At 60.4% G+C, this 16504-nt stretch overlaps 2 protein-coding genes across 3 annotated transcripts in view; one reads left to right on the plus strand and one right to left on the minus strand.

Annotated features, from left to right (window-relative positions):
- Window positions 1-11488, plus strand: part of BCAR1 (BCAR1 scaffold protein, Cas family member) — a gene marked incomplete at its 5' end in the record, with an annotated part of 35393 nt that extends 23905 nt beyond the window's left edge. For both annotated transcript variants that reach the window (XM_079907176.1, XM_079907175.1), the window contains 5 exons: window positions 4141-4302; window positions 4480-4596; window positions 5483-6580; window positions 7414-7503; window positions 10478-11488. In XM_079907176.1, the coding sequence (XP_079763302.1) occupies window positions 4141-4302; window positions 4480-4596; window positions 5483-6580; window positions 7414-7503; window positions 10478-10990 (1980 nt within the window). In that variant the 3' untranslated portion in view covers window positions 10991-11488. The remainder of the gene's footprint in view (window positions 1-4140; window positions 4303-4479; window positions 4597-5482; window positions 6581-7413; window positions 7504-10477) is intronic.
- Window positions 11489-11618: 130 nt separating this feature from the next.
- On the minus strand, window positions 11619-16377 carry LOC307178713 (chymotrypsinogen B-like). The gene is made up of 7 exons (XM_079907184.1): window positions 16163-16377; window positions 15278-15381; window positions 15109-15188; window positions 14654-14732; window positions 14064-14244; window positions 13059-13192; window positions 11619-12598 (listed from the first exon to the last, which is right to left on the minus strand). The coding sequence occupies exons 1-7, from the start codon at window positions 16212-16214 to the stop codon at window positions 12437-12439; spliced, it is 792 nt and encodes a 263-aa protein (XP_079763310.1). The 5' UTR covers window positions 16215-16377; the 3' UTR covers window positions 11619-12436.
- Between the last annotated feature and the right edge of the window lie 127 nt (window positions 16378-16504).

Genomic DNA, 16504 nt, shown 5'->3' on the forward strand with positions numbered 1-16504 from the left:
ACTGCCTGCGAGATTGTAGGGTCACCGTGAAAGGGGCTCTTGTTCAAGTCCCTTGTGGGCTGTTACCAGTGGGAGGCTGGGCGGGGGGCAAGGCTCTGAGCCCAGCACCTCAGCTCCACACAGACCTGCGTATGTGTCCTCACACCCAGGGCTGTCTGCCTAGGAAGGAGGCAGGACTGGAGAGTGCCGTGTCTAGTGTCTGAGGACACTCACCGCGTGGCGCTGAGCCTCTCCTCAGAGCCTGCCCAGGGGTCAGATGCCAGCTGGGCAGCGGTTCAGCATGCAGTGTTGCCCTGCCCCGCCACAGGCAGAGCTTGGAGCGGGAGACCTGGACACAGGTCATTGGCTGGCTCAGGTTGGGGCTCCATGGACACTGGCCCCCAGGGGACTCTGGGTCACTGGCTCCACTTCCCTACCTGCTCCTTCAACCGCCTGGCCGGAGACAGGCCAGTGGCAGAAGTGAGCCATGCTGGACTGGGATAGCCCAGACTGGGCAGCTCCCAAGATGGCTTTGGGGGAGGAGGAGTGACCGGTGGTTAGCCTTGGGACAGGCCATAGGCCATCCTTCTGCGCCCATGCCCACACACAGCTCACACTGTGCACACTCCCCAGGGAGGCATGCCCTTCCCCTTTCCATCCTCTCCTTTCCTGAGTCCAGGCAGCTCCAAGGCCAGGACAGGCCCTGGAAGCCCTGTGGCCCAGGGAGCAGCAGTGAGGCCTTTACTCCAGGCTGTGGATTTGAGCCCACGTTTTGGTCATTGGTACTGTTTCCCTCCCATACGAGGGGCTTTGCTCTTAGACTGCTTCTGAGCTCACCTGGCTGGTGCGTGCTCCGCACGTGCCCACTGGCGGGGTTGCCCAGGCCCTGTGTCCCTGAGGACCCAGACCGGGCTGATGGCCCCAGGAGGAAAGCTCTGTGTGCTGGGACCTGGTTGCCCTCCCCTGAGAAGCCTCATGGCTCCTGGCCTGGGCAGTCTCCATCGCGGCTGCTTTTGTGTTATGGTCCATGGAAGTGTGCTTGCTTGTCACGGGAATGTGTAATGTATGAGGAGGCCTGGAGGTGAGCTTCCCCAGTCAAGACGGGATCGCTGGGGGATTTCACCATGTTTTGTCTAGCGTGTTCCCTATTCATCTTTCACAGATTTGTACACATACTTTTGCATTTTGAGGTTGTAAATCCAACGTCAGATATCAGAAGCATTTTGGGTCCCTGAGCGTGATCATGACGATCACCACTGGTTTTGCTGGGTCGCCCCTTCTGCTGCGGGCAGGCTCCAGGCGGTTTCTAATGGCAGTAAGGCCATAGATGTCTTGGAGCGTGCATGTGTGCCCACCTTTCAGGCTGTGCTTTCAGAAGCCTGGGCAACTGAGGCCCCTGGTTCCAGGGCTGGAGGTCGGCTCTGCTGAGGGGAAACCCTGCCAAGACCGTGGGGTGGGTGGGTGCGGCCTTGGGTCCAGGAAAGCAGAGGGCAAGTGACAAGGCTGGTGGCCAGGAGGGGTCAGCCTCCTGGAGCCTGGAGCAGGGTGACCCGCGTGGCTGCCGGGGGAAGGTCAGGGCCACACCGGGTGTCAGCACCCTTTGGGGCTGGGCCACGCTTTTAGGTTGCTGAGGGCAGAAGCACGTGGGGCCCCCGGAGGAGGAGGTGTTTTGTGAGGTCACTCTTGGGGGAGCTCTGGGTCAGGGCTGCAGCTGTGCCTGAGGGAACAGCTGTGGCACTGGGTCAGGCTGGGGGAGACGCAGCTCAGATCAGCCTTGTTCCTTCTGGAGGACAGGAGCTTGGGAGGGAGGGGACCCACATCAGGCGTGTGCCTCCATCCCCCAGGCCCCCCAGCGGTGCTCCGTTTTCCAGAGCAGGAGCCCGAGGCTCTTGGGGGGGGCGGGGGGGCAGTGACAGAGCAAGCCGGCCTGGGTCACGAGGGGAGATGCCAGGCGGCGTGGAGGTGGTCAGGGGCCAGGCAGAAGGCAGCAGGCGGCCTGCCCCGTCCCTGGGGTCTTGGGAGCCTTCAGCCTCCCTTCTCACTCCTGCAGGCGCCCTGATGAGCTGCCCGGCCTGGGTCTGTGTGTCCGGGTGTGCGTCTGGCAGTGGGCATTGTGCGCGTTTTCTCTGCCTCTGCGTGTCTGCCTTCTGCGCCCTCGAGATGTGTGTGTGAGAGAGCTTGTGGGTCTTGGGCTGGGCTCTGTGTCTCCTCCCAGACTCTGGCTTTGTCCCCCAGCCCCAGGGGGCTCCAGGTTCTGCTAATGGGGCCCCAGGTGTGGAGCAGGGTGGCCTGTGATTAGCGGGCTCAGCGGCTCTCTGGAGCGTTGGTTTCCCTAACAAGCTTTCCCCCGCTGGTGGCTGCCTGCCTTTTCTTCTAACAGAAAACATTTGTTGGCCAGTATGGCTGCCTACTGTCACTGACTCAGCCGCGTGAGTGGCCAGCTGCCCGCGGCCCAGGCCTGGGGTCCGGCCCCAGCGCCCCTCCGCCTGCGCCCCGCCCTCTCGCACCAGCGTCGGGGCGTGGAGAGGGCGGCACACACCCCTCGTCCTGGGCTGGGTCCCCACCTGCCTTCCGAGGCCAGCAGGGCCTGGAGACACCTCAGGCCTCGCCTCAAGGCCCCGCCAACCTGCCACGTCCCGCCAGCCCCCGCCAGCCCCCGCCCCCCCCCCCCCTGCTGTTGGCAGGTTCCAGGGTCTAAAAATAGCTCTGGAGGAGACTCAAGTCTGGGGCTTGAGGAGAGAAATGAGTCTGGGAAGGGCTGCCAGCACCACTCCCAGACACGCCGGGGGTGGGGTGCAGTGGACCTGGAACACCCCCTGGCGGCGCTCACCCCAGCAGCTGACAGGGAGCCAGCTCTGCCGGCCTGCCTGGGAGGCCACCGGGGGCTGCATCAGCAGGAGGCTCTGCGGAGCCCTGGGCTGATCAGAAAGTGATGGTGCCTGCACTTCAGCGGGGTCGTTGCTGCTCCTGGGGTGCCCGGTGCGTGCACACAGCCGGTGCCCTCCAGGGCCCACGGGCCTGCAGAGCTGGCTGTTGGTGTCCTGGGGGCTGCGCAAGGCACGGGATGCAGGGTTCCGGGGGCATGAGCCCCAGGGCAGTCCCTGCCTCCGCCTTGCTGTCCCCAGGGATGTGTGTGGGGGAGCGCCTGAGTCACCACTGTCCCAGACCTCCCATTTGATTAGGGAACAAAAGGCCTTTTTGTCAGAGAAGAGCTGAGCCAGGAGCCTTGTGGAGGAGGTGTACCCTGAGCTGGGTTAGAAGATCCTGCCAGCCCCTCCTACAGGGCTGACCCCTCCCACAGGGCCGGGTGCCCACAGGGAAGGAAGCTGCCCACCCAACACTGCCTGCGAGCGGTCTCGCCCTGCACCTCGGGACAGGGGAGGGGCACCGGGGAGGGAAGGGGCTGGCCTCCTCTCTGGGCCAACATCCCCCCACGAAGGCCTTATCCTGTTAGGTGAGGGGTGGTCCCCGTGGCCCCGAGGGTGTGGTGCGGTGGGGAATACAGGTCTTGGTTCTGGTCTTGGTCAGTCCCTCACACCCACACACAATCTGCCAAAACGGCTTCCCTCCTTCCATTTGCGGGAGGGCTGGCCCCGAGGGGCTGGGGGCTCTTGGTGGCCCCGTTCTCAGGAATCTCCCCAAGAGCGCTGGGGGGACGAGGAGGGCAGGGCTTGGAGCCCCCAGGCCCTGACTGTCAGGATCTCCTGCAGGCCACCTCCTCTGGGTCCAGCCCTCCCGCATCTGTCCTGGAGCCTGAAGGTGGCTGCTGGGTCATATGGTAGGGACAACCCCTTGCTGGGCAGGCCTCTCGCAGGAGGGTGCAGCTGGAGGTACCATCCAGCAGGGGTGCCTCACTCAAGGGTGGCCCCTTCTCCATCAGCCCACATGTTCTCTCCTCTGGAACCTTCTGGGTCATTCAGCTGTAGAGACCACTTCTGTTTCCTGCCAGAACCAGACGGCTCTAAGCAAATAGTGGGGGTCCTTGTATTCCCCACGTGCTGCATTTCATTGAAGAGAGAGAGGGCAGGGAATACGAAGGGATGCGCACACCCTTGCCTCTGAGCCCACCCTTGGGGAGCCCCCTTACGTATGTCCCGCTCACCTCACGGGGCGGTGGAATCTCTCCAGGGCCGGTGGTGACGGTTGGCTGTCTGCCCCCAGGTGGCGGTGTCCACCCGCGTGGGGCAAGGCTATGTGTTCGAGGCCCCCCAGCCCGAGCAGGACGAGTACGACATCCCACGCCACCTGCTGGCCCCGGGGCCCCAGGACATCTACGACGTGCCCCCTGTTCGGGGGCTGCTTCCCAGCCAGTACGGCCAGGAGGTAGGTGTCCGGGCCGGTAGGCACGGGGAGGGGGGTGCCTCAGCCTGGCCCTGCATGGAGAGCTGGGCTTTCTTGGCCCCAGCCTGTGTGGTCCTGGGGTAGAGCTGCGGGTTTCTGCTCTTTCTGTCCCCTCAGATGGCCCTGGCACTTGTATTACTGCACCTTTTCTGCCCTCAGGTATATGACACGCCCCCCATGGCTGTCAAGGGTCCCAATGGCCGGGACCCATCGCTGGACGTGTATGATGTGCCCCCCAGTGTGGAGAAGGGCCTGCCGCCGTCCAGCCATCATGCGGTAAGCATTTAGGGGATGCTGGGCCCTCACAGGTTGAGGCCCGATCTGTGCATGGGGTTCTGGGTGTGAGTGTGTGTGCATGCCCTGGGGTGGGGACTCAGGTCTGCAGAGCCGGGGGCATCGAGAGACCTGCCTCCAAACCCCGGCTCTGCCCCTCACTCGCTCTGTGACGGAGGTGGAAACTGAGCCCCTCTGAGTCTCAGCTTCCTCGTCTGTAAAAGGGTCCCTCGTAAGGCCTTCTTCAGAAGGTTCTTGAGAGGATCACACAGGATATCAGCAAGGTGACCACAGGACTTATCATCCAAACCAGGATACTTCTGAGAGTGAAAGGAGAATGACAGGATAGTTATGAGGGGGCATCAGGCACAAACCAGGACTGTCCTGGGCGAACCAGGGTGTTCGCCCTGAATACAGCCTGCACATAGCTCAGCCAGGTACCTGCCACAGAGTAGAGAATACGCACGTGGTGGTGATGGTGATGCTGGTGGTCACGTGGGTGGTGATGGTGGTGACGGTGGTGCTGATGGTGGCGGCAGTAGTGGTATGATAGCTGACCTCTCACTAAACGTCTGCAGGTACGCAGTGAATTAGCTCACGTAATCCTCACAACAAACCTGTGAGGGAGTTTTCCCATCTTATAGGTGAGCAGACAGGCACCGAGAGGTGGAGTCACTTGCCTTAGGTCTCACAGGTGGTAAGCAGTGGAGCCAGGATTTCGTACCCTGGTCTGGCCCCAGAGTCGGGCTCTCAACCGTAACCTGCATGAATAAGAATCATGACAAATGTGCCCGCTGGGCTGTGTCTGTGTGTGTGGCTGGGTCCTGCCCGTAGGCTCCCGGGTGGGCAGATGGGCTGGCAGCCTTGACTACTTCTTCTTGGCCCCCAGGTGTACGATGTTCCTCCATCGGTGAGCAAAGACGTGCCCGACGGCCCACTGCTGCGTGAGGAGACCTATGACGTGCCCCCCGCCTTCGCCAAGGCCAAGCCCTTTGACCCGACCCGCCACCCGCTGGTGCTCGCCGCACCCCCTCCGGACTCGCCACCAGCTGAGGACGTGTATGACGTGCCGCCCCCGGCTCCTGACCTCTACGACGTGCCCCCCGGTTTGCGGCGGCCTGGCCCGGGCACCCTCTACGACGTGCCCCGAGAGCGGGTCCTTCCTCCCGAGGCAGCCAACGGCAGCGTGGCCGACGACGGTGTGTACGCGGTGCCCCCCCCTGCCGAGCGAGAGGCCCCGGCCGACACCAAGCGCCTGTCAGCCTCCAGCACGGGCAGCACACGCAGCAGCCAGTCGGCCTCCTCCCTGGAGGCAGCGGTGCCGGGCCGTGAGCCCCTGGAGCTGGAGGTGGCCGTGGAGGCCCTGGCACGGCTACAGCAGGGCGTGAGCGCCACCGTGGCCCACCTCTTGGACCTGGCAGGCAGTGCGGGCGGGTGTGGGGGCTGGCGCAGCACCTCTGAGCCTCAGGAGCCTCCGGCGCAGGACCTGCGGGCTGCCGTGGCCGCCGTCCACGGGGCCGTCCACGAGCTGCTGGAGTTTGCCCGCAGTGCCGTGGGCAATGCCGCCCACACTTCCGACCGCACGCTGCATGCCAAGCTTAGCCGGCAACTGCAGAAGATGGAGGACGTGTACCAGACGCTGGTGGCCCACGGTCAGGCCCTTGACAGTAGCCGGGGAGGCCTGGGGGCCACTCCCGAAGACCTGGACCGCCTGGTGGCCTGCTCGCGGGCTGTGCCCGAGGATGTCAAGCAGCTGGCCTCCTTCTTGCATGGCAACGCCTCGCTGCTCTTCAGACGGACCAAGGCCTCTGTCCCAGGGCCTGAGGGGGGTGGCCCCCTGCACCTCAACCCCACCGACAAGGCCAGCAGCATCCAGTCCCGGCCCCTGCCCTCACCCCCCAAGTTCACCTCCCAGGACTCGCCTGATGGGCAGTACGAGAACAGTGAGGGAGGCTGGATGGAGGATTACGACTACGTCCACCTGCAGGTGGGTGCCCGCTCTGCCCAGGTTCCCTGGGCCCCTGGGGAAGTCCCTTGGTCCTCTCGGGGCTCTGACTTTGCCACCCTGTCGTGGGCACCCTGATTCCCCCCCACAGAGGGCTCTTGTGGCCAAAGGAAGGTGTGGTCCCCAGCAAGACCTTGCTGAGTCCCTGTGCCCTCCTCACTTGGACCTTCCAGGCCATAGGGGTCCCTGGAAGCCCATCCTCAGCCTGTCTCAGGCCTTTGGACCCATGTGGCCCTGACATCAGGGATCCTGCAGTGCCAGCCAGGGAGGGCCCCTGAACACCTGCAAGGGCTGGGCCTCTCGTGGCCAGGGCAGAGGTTAGGGATTTGGAGAGGTGAATTCCGAAGTACAAGCAAAGACAGAGATAGTAGCAGGTGTGGGGAAAACAAGCAAGGTGATCAATAGGTGGGGTGGGGTGGGCCGCTGGGCAGAGGCCAGGGTGCCAGCCGATTGGGCATCCCGGTGAGTGGCATTCCGGGCTGAGAGCCAGCAGGTGCCAAGGCCCAGCGGTCAGGGATGGGTGGGCAGACCCTGTATGCCGAGGGGAGGGGCCTGGATGTGATTCCTGCCATGGGAGCTGGGGCAGGGAAGATTGACATGGCCGTGTGGAGTGTGCCTAGCCCCTTCCTGGGGTCAGGAGGTGAAGGAGGCCCGGGAGAGCCGCTTCCTCCGGAAGCTGCCCCCACCCTGGGCCTGAGGCCACAGCGGGAGCCTGGGTGCGGCTGCAGCGCCACCTGGTGGCCGCTGGTCTCATTGCACCCCGCTGGGCCTCTGGGGGCTTCTGGCTCAGCCGCATCCTTGTGTCTACCCTCCAGGGGAAGGAAGAGTTTGAGAAGACCCAGAAGGAGTTGCTGGAAAAGGGCAACATAATGCGGCAGGGGAAGGGCCAGCTGGAGCTGCAGCAGGTGAGGACACTCAGGTTCCCCAGCCTCTCCCAGCACAGGCGTCCCTAAGAATCTGTCGCCTAAGCTGAGCTTCCCAGGGCCCTCCCTGCTCAGCCCGTCCCTACTCAAGTGCATGACGGTCTCCGTGTGTTCGTTGGATTTATGTTTAGGTTATTATCAGAGTAATCACAGTTAGGTATCTCAGCGCACACAGAAAAGTGTGAAGACAGAAAAGAAGCCATTCACCCTCAGGGGTGGTCACCGTGCTCTGGGGCTGGTTTCCGGTCTTGCTCCTGCCTCGGAAGGGGCCTCTGTCCGTGTCTGAGATGCTGCTTTGTGAACAGTTATGTCTGCTTTTATCGCAAGGTGTTTCCATGGCATTAAATATTCGTCATAAGTTGTTTTTAACGTCAACCTATGTCTATTATGGTCGAATGTTTACGTTGTACCCAATTTTTCTTATTGTAGATAATGCTACTGTGTTTATCTAAGGACATTGGATTTTCTTCATATTTTGGTTTGTTTCCATAGAGTAGGAGAGGGATTTTTTTTTTAAATTTATTTATTTACTTATTTTTGGCTACACTGGGTCTTCGTTGCTGCGCACGGGCTCTCTCTAGTTGCAGCGAACGGGGGCTACCCTTTGTTGCGGTGCGTGGGCTTCTCATTGCGGTGGCCTCTCTTGTTGCGGAGCACGGGCTCTAGGCGCGTGGGCTTTAGTAGTTGTGGCACGTGGGCTCAGTAGTTGTGGCTCGTGGGCTGTAGAGCACAGGCTCAGTAGTTGTGGCGCACAGGCTTAGTTGCCCCGCGGCATGTGGGATCTTGCCGGACCAGGGCTCGAACCCGTGTCCCCTGCATTGGCAGGCGCATTCCTAACCACTGCGCCACTAGGGGAGTCTGGGATTTTCTTTTTGTAAGGGAGTTTTATTTTGATTATGAAGATTTTAAAAATTAAAATATAGTCTAATACAAAATAAACACAGAAATATCACCCGGAAAGTTTTCCTCACCCCACCTTCCCTGGGCATGGGGAAGGATGGTGTAGGAGAGAGCCTGCCAGGTTCACCCTGAAACCCGGGCCATGGTGTGCGTTTTTCAAAGCCACGTTTCCCCAGCTGTCAAGCGGGAAGCGTAGTTGCATCCGTCTTGGGGTCGATGTGAGAATTAAATGAGTAAACAATATGTAATACTTAGGAGGTGCTGGGCACATAGAACATGTCCAATAAAGGTACAGATGTTAATAATTATATGTGTATGGAATCTCCACCGACTTAGGAAATGGGCATGTGCTTTATCTTCTTTGTCTTCCTCTGGACTGTCGCAGCATTTATTTAACCAGTCCCGTGTCGGTGGACACTTCGTTTGTTCCCAGAGCTACTTTTGACCAAATCTCTTCACATATCTGGTCAGTCACTTAGATAAATTACTAGAAGCTGGAGTAAGAGGAATGTGAGTGAGAAACTAAAGATCTAGAGTTCCTAAGCGAGGGACATCAAATACAAATAAAATACAAGAACATAAAATACCCTGACAGGGACGTTTGTCGCTCCATTTCTGCATCAGTGAAAAATCTGGAAACAGCCCCTGGCTGCCACCACCAAATACCTCACAGTAGAGTACTGGTTGAATACAGTGTGAGCATTCGTACAGTAGAATATTGTGTAGCTACCCAGAATTTGTCAAAGAATGCAGAAGACCCACTGAAGGTAAAACAGAACAAAAATGAGTGTATTCTCCCGCCGGACAGGAGAGCCAAGCAAATTTCACCAGGTAGCCTAGGAGGGAAAGAAAGAGGGTTTCACATGCTAGGAAGGGACAGTTTCACGCTGGTTTGCTAATTAAAGTAAAGCCTGAAACCTTGGTTAGACAAGTACCTGAGTCCCTGAGTCTGTGTGCACGGCTGGTCCCAACGACCCAGTCAGAACCAGCTTGTGGTGAGGACGTGTCAGTCCACACCGCTGACGCCTAGGCAGGGCTGCTGCTGGTGGAAACTTTTACCACGTGCTTTATACGTTCTCACTGATAGGAAATGAATGACCCGTTGTTGGGTGCTAAAGGTAGGCTATAAAATATTATATATTGTGTGTTTCCGGTTTTCTAATTGTAAAAGAAGTAGGAATATTCCTGTTTAAAGGAAGATGTCTTTGAGGAATATTCACTGGTTTTTGCTGTGAATATTTGTTTTCTGAAATTTGCAAATACCATGACCTTTTTGCTTTTGTTTAAAATTCTTATTATGGGAAATTTAATACATGTATAAAATTGAGGAAAATAGTCTCCCAGGTACCCACTGGAGAAAAGGAACCCCGGGTACAATTCACCCAGCCCCAGCCATTCTCAGCACAACTAATCCAGTGTATGTAGCCCCCTTTCCCGCCCGGTGACACCCCCACCCCCTCCGCCCGATCGTTTTGAAGACGTTACATCATTTCATCTGCAAATACGTCAGTGTATATTTCTAAAAGACGATTTACCAGAGATTTAACAGATTTCTGGGTGCATGGGATTCCAGTTGGTAACTATCTTTCTTTCTGCTTGGTGTCTGTGAGTCTTTTTACACTGCATATGTTAAGGAGAAAAATATTTTTTTTAACTTTTCATTTTGAAGTATTTGTAGATTCATAGAAAGTTTGAAGGAAAGTACAAAGCAGTCCTGTGTCCCCTTCTCCCAGCTTCCCCCAGTGACCGCATCTGAAATCACTAGATAACAGCACCCAAACCAAGAGACTGACATCCCTCACCCCTGCCGCTGCTCATCTGTTCCCATTTCTAGCATTTTGTCATTTCAAAAATGTTATATAAACGGAATTATTTGAGATTGGTGGGAAAGTTGTTTGGAGGCAGGCAGGGACATGTGCTTGGCCAGCAGGACAGAGGTGGCCTGTTCCCCTGCCCACTGACTCTGAGTTTTGTCACTCAGAGGGCCAGAAGGGCCCCCTCGCTGTCCCTTTTGCTCTGTGGCCGTGGTTTTCACTCTGTTCTCCCTCTTCCCCAGCTGAAGCAGTTTGAACGGCTGGAGCAGGAGGTGTCACGGCCCATAGACCATGACCTGGCCAACTGGATGCCAGCCCAGCCCCTGGCCCCGGGCCGGACGGGCGGCCTGGGGCCCTCGGACCGGCAGCTGCTGCTCTTCTACCTGGAGCAGTGCGAGGCGAACCTGACCACGCTCACCAACGCCGTGGATGCCTTCTTCACCGCCGTGGCCACCAACCAGCCCCCCAAAATCTTCGTGGCACACAGCAAGTTTGTCATCCTCAGCGCCCACAAGCTGGTATTCATCGGGGACACACTGTCACGGCAGGCTAAGGCGGCCGACGTCCGCAGCCAGGTGACCCACTACAGCAACCTGCTGTGTGACCTCCTGCGCGGCATCGTGGCCACCACCAAGGCTGCTGCCCTCCAGTACCCGTCGCCTGCCGCCGCCCAGGACATGGTGGACAGGGTCAAGGAGCTGGGCCACAGCACCCAGCAGTTCCGCCGGGTCCTGGGCCAGCTGGCAGCTGCCTGAGAGCCGTCAGCCAGAGGGACGGAGGGCAAGGGGAGGAGGGTGGCGATGGGCCCCAGAGAGCCACCGTGCCGCGGGCGTGGGGACAGGCGACCCCAGCTCCACCTGGGCCTGGTGCCCCAGACTGTACACTGTACAGGGAGTTGTGTATATTTATGGCGGGGCAGGATGTGGGACGGTGCCTCCTCAAAGGAGCCCGAGCAGAGCTGGGCCCCGGAGCCCAGGCCAGGAGTGGCTGGCCGTCTTTCCTGAGCGTGCTGAGGGCCCGGGGGGGCCCAACATTCGGGGCTGGGCTGGGGGCTCGCAGACCGCTTGACCCACATGGCCTCAGGTGACCCCTCGGGCTGACCATGAGGGTGCCGTGCCCCCCTGGCAGGGCAAGCGTGGCTGTGGTGTATTCTCTCTGCACCAGGAGAAAACCCTAAAAAACTATTTTTCATTATTGATTTTCCAATCATTTGACTAATAGTCTACATTTAAATAAAATTAAAAAGATGAAAAGCATTCTCCTGAGGTGTGAGAGGCAAGAGGACCTGTGAGCGGGAGGGCAGGTGTTTGCCAGTCTGGATGCCACAGGTGGAGTCACGCGTTGGCGAGATCTGTGGCGAGGCTGTGGGCAGCGCCTCGGGAGGGTGAGGAGAAGGTGGGTCCCTTCAGCAGAAAAGGAAGGCTTGGGGAAGCGGGGCTGGGCCGGGAGCTGAGGTGGGGGGAGCCTGGGCAGCTGGAGTGAGGCTGAAGAGCGGCCGTCAGAATCCAGGGCTTGAGGCCAGGAAGGCTCAGCGTGAGCACAGTGGCCAAGGGCGCAGCCGTCGCCGAGGTTCGATGAAAATCCAGCATGGTCCCTGGGCAGGCGGCCGAGGCGAAGGCAGATGCAGGGTGATGTGCGGGTGGGAGCAGCTCCAGGAGCCAGTGAGCCCTGCTCGGGCCCCTGCGTCCCGAGGCAGAGGGCGCCCCGCTGGGGGCACCGCTGGGAGAGACACTATTCCACGCAGAGAAACTTGCTTTCACAGGCCTTATCTAGAACGTAGCTCGTAGAAGGAAGCTCTTAATTTCAGCTTGTGGAACTTCTCCACAAGTGTCCATTTGAATTACACATGGACTTGGACTCCCAGTTGGGAGGTAGGGGACAGGAGGGGCCCTCACCCTGGGTCAGTGGTCCCCTTTCCGGCAGTCGGGGGTATGTCTGGCAGCCCAAGTAAGGTGAGGGCTCTGGGGACCAGCGGTCCTGCTCCGAGCTCTCACCATTCTGTGTGTGAACTTGAGTCTCATTTCCTCCATCTCTGTGAAAAAGGGGATAGGGCTGGGTATCTGCCAGCTCTCTCCGCTCTGAGCTCCAGAGGGGACCTCAGTGAAGGCAGCCATCCTCCCGCCCCGGCGAAGGCACAAAGTGAAGATGCGAGCAGTTTTATTTGGGTTTTACACACATGGGGGCTGGGGCGGGGCAGAGGCTCAGTTGGCCTCCAGAACTTCGAGAACCCAGGGAATAAACTTGGTGACCCGGGTGTACACGCCTGGAGAGAACGGGCCACACCGGCCGCTGCCCCAGGACACGATGCCCACCAGGGTCCAGGCTCCATCCTTCTGGCAGACCAGGGGGCCACCAGAGTCACCCTGCAGGAGGAGATAGGACTTGTATTCAAGCCTGAAAGGGAGTACCAGGGCCCTGGTGTGCCCTGACCTGGCAAGTCCAGGGGTGCAGACAAAGCACAAGTGGGGGCCCAGTGGTTGTGCACAGGAGACTCAGATCTGCTCAGATGGCAGCCCCAGCCCTGCCACCTACTCCTGGAGGGCCTGGGGCAGGTGGCTTGTCCTCTCAGCCTCCCCATCAGCTGTAAAACAGGCTGAAGCGTCCAGCTCGTGGGGTTGGTGTGAGATTAAATACGCCCGGGAAGCCCCACACCACACCTGGCCAGAGCCGGCCCTCACCAGGGGCATCTGGTCCAGCCCTTCACTGGGGCACTGGGCAGGGCATGAAGTTAGACAGGTCATGGCAGAGAGGAGTGGGCCTCCTGGCCTGGCCAGGGGAGGCACGGGCAGTGACGGCGGGCAGGGTGGCGGAGCCAGGCCGTACCATGCAGGAGGAGATGCCGCTGGCGCCCGCACAGATCATCACGTCGGTGATCTTGCTGCCCCAGTACTTCTTGCAGTCGGCGTTGGACAGGATGGGCAGGGTCGCCTGCTGCAGCTTGTCGGGGGTCTTGAGAGCTGGAAGGACAGAGGGCGTGGGGTCAGGGCCCCTCATGCCACCAGCCCGCCCCTGGGGAGAAGAGACCAGGGGCCGCCTGAGCCCCGCCCTCCCCCTGCAAGGTCCCAGTCTTCCTCCATCGCGATGATCGTGGACACCGAGCTTCGAACCTTCCCTGACACCTTCAGGGAGTCTGGGACGCGGCTCCTCTGCGATTCCACACCAGGCAGCGGGGACTGTGCTTCCAGCAGCTGCTGCAACAGGTCCTGCCTCGGAGCCCTGTGCGCCCTGGGCCCTGGCGGCCACTGTGTGTGGGTGGAGGGGCCGTCCTCCCCCCCCAGGGAAGGGGATGCACGTCCTTCTGACCGGGGACACCGGAGGGGACCCCCGAGGGAGCACCTCCCTCCTGCTGCCCTTTCCCGGCTGCTTCTGTCCTGTTACGGGACCAGCCGGGGGCCGTGGCCAGGGCAGAAGAACTCAGGACACCGAGGAAGAACCTGCGGATCGAGCAGCGCTGGGGGGGCCGGTGGGGGGCCGGTGGGGGGCACCTGGGCGCTCAGGCCCGAACCCGACCAGGACACTGGACTCCGAGCCCAGACTTCAGGGGTGCTGGACGCACCGCCCTCCTCAGTCTGGAGGGAAATCCGGGCTGTCCCTCTCCTTGCAGGTGAGAGGGGGCGAGACTTGCTGGTACTTAGGTGTTTCTTCAGAAACTGTTTACGTATATATTATTAACCCTCATTTTTATTCATGTTTGGTAGGGTTTTCATTAAGAGGGTTTTAAGTAAAGAAATGGAAGATTTATTGACTGTTGCAATTTATGATTGTGTTTGGAATTTAGACCAAAATACAGAATGAGTCTCACTCCTGAAAAGTCCTCAGGGCACTCACCGTTGTACCGGGTCTTGCCCCAGCCCGTGGTGGTGCACAGGGAGCCCGCAGGGAAGCTGGCGTTGGCGCTGGGCAGGCACACGGCGGACACGGTCCTGGAGAGGCTCATGGGCGTGGCCAGCTTCAGCAGGGCGATGTCGTTTTGGACTGTGCGCAGGTCCCACAGTGGGTGTTCAAAGACCTGTGTGGAAAGGGTGGGGGCTCGGTGGGCCACAGAGGGAGGACTTGGGAGATTTTAGGGACACACAGACCTGCAGACTGGGAGGGGCCGGCGGTGCTAAAGGGGCAGAGTGTTGAGAAGGGAACCCAGATGAGGCTGAACAGACCAAATCTCTGGGGTGCTGGGGAGATGGCATGTGACGTATTTTGCGTTTTTCTACAATGAGCAAAGCTTATAATCAGAAACAAACTTCAGCGTTTGTAAAGGAGCTTTATTATGTGGGAAAGAGAAGAGAGCTCGGACTGGAGGGGTGCCAGTGGGGTGAGGCCTGAGCCGCCGGCCGGGGTCGCCTGCCCACTCCCCCCCTGCCCTCCTTTTCCTTTGTGCCCCAGGGGCCCACCCTCCTGGCTGCCCGCCCGGCCGGCCGTACCTCAGCGATCCTGAGCACCTGAACAGCCTCCTCCTCGGAGCCGTGATCAGATACCCCGGCCACCACGAGGTGACTCTTCCTGGAGAGAAAGGAGGTGGCAGACGGAGCTCAGGCTCACGGCCACCTCCTCAGAGGAGCGCCCGGAGAGCGTGCCAGGCAGGGTGAGCCCCGGCTGGGCCACTGAATCGCGTGGTGACCTTGGAGCCTCAGTTTCCCCATCTGTACAGTGAAGGCAGAGGCCCAGGCCAGCTGCCCCGGACCAAGCTGGGGTCTGGGGAGGTGGGGCGCTAGGGCTGGGGTTTTCTGCTGACTGGCTCTGCCTGCAGCCTGGGGACAGAGCAGCTTCTGCCAGACTGTTTCCCACTCGCTGGCAGCGCCCGGTTGGGGTTAGGGGCGAGGGTGGTCTCTTCAGGCAGGTGAGGTGGGGGCCCCTTCTGCCCCAGCCCAGGCCTCACCTGACCCCGCAGTGGGCGGCGGTGACCACCCAGTCCGCACTGATGAGGGAACCCCCGCAGAAGTGGAAGCCGGAGCTAGTCTGCGGAGACGGGGGGAGGGAGAGTCAGCCTTGCCTCTCCTGCCTGAGCCCTCCCTGTCTAACCTGCCCCTCCCCAGACTCCCCCTCACCTGCAGGGACACCTGCCAGGGCCAGGAGCCGGGGACAGCGTCCTCCCCGTTGACGATCCTGGACAGGCCGCTCAGCACAGGGTCGATGGTGGGGACCCCGCAGCCTGAGGGACAAGGACAGTGCGGCTGGTCAGTGGGTGGTGCCCCAAGGGGGTCAGGGGAAGACTCAGCACTTCCAGGCCTCTGTGGCACCCTGGCACTCAGAGTTTTGTCCGCTGCAAGGAATTCAGCCCCCCACCAGTCCAGCTGACAGCTGCCCTTAGAAGGTGCCCTTGTGGACGGTCCCCGAGGCTGAGGGTATCTGGAGTCGGGGCCCAGGCTCCCCAGCCTGCTCTGTGCCCTGAGGGGAGTGTCCATGCCACTCTGAGCCCAGGATTCTGTCCTGGGGGCTGGGATGTCCTGCTTCAGTCCTGGGGGTTCTCATGGGCTCTGAGTCTGCAGGGGGAGCAGGTTTGGGTGAGGTTGTTACCCCAGTTGGGGGGGCACACACGCAGGAGGCTGTCCAGATCCCGAGGGTGGAGGTGCAGGGCAAGATGGATGGACCTGGGAGACGTTCTCGAGGCAGCATTCACACAGCTTGGTGGCACGTTTGGAGGGTGGAGGAGCCCAGACCACCCCAGCTTCTGAGTGAATGGAGGAGACCAAATTAGGCAGGGCCCACGGGACCTCCAGGCAGTGGAGGGGGCTCCAGGAGTGCCCAGTGGAGGAGTGGGGGACTGGGCAGAGCAGCCCAAGGAGGCTCAGGGGGCAGCTGCAGGGGCAGGTGGCAGGGGTGTTAGAGGTATGAGGACTAGGGCCCTCCTGTTCCCTGCCTCTGGGTGGGGGGTCAGGGGGTGGGCGAGGCTCGGCCTGGGGCTGCCGGGCCTGCCTGAGCCTCGCGCTTACCGAAGCTGCTGCCAAAGAGGAAGAAGCCAAGGACAACCCAGAGAAGGGCCATGGCGCGCGACTCAGCAGGTGAGATGGGGCCTGCCCGAGGGACCGCCCAATATATTCCCTCAAGCCTCCAATCTTAGCCTGCCTCGCCATCCCCTCCTTATCATGAGACCTTGGGCCGAGAAGCACCTGGCTCCAGCGCGGGCCTGAGCCCTTGGGGGCCACTCCTGGGAAGGTTTCCTGGAATCACAGGTGTGTGGGCAGGCCCCGGGCACACAGAGCCGGGGGCAGATGGTGAGGACCCCGAAGTTGGAGGTGGGAGCATGAGGTGAGAGGTGGGGGTCACGGTCCCCC

The sequence above is a fragment of the Stenella coeruleoalba genome, assembly GCF_951394435.1.
Source record: "Stenella coeruleoalba genome assembly, chromosome: 20".
NCBI lineage: Eukaryota > Metazoa > Chordata > Mammalia > Artiodactyla > Delphinidae > Stenella > Stenella coeruleoalba.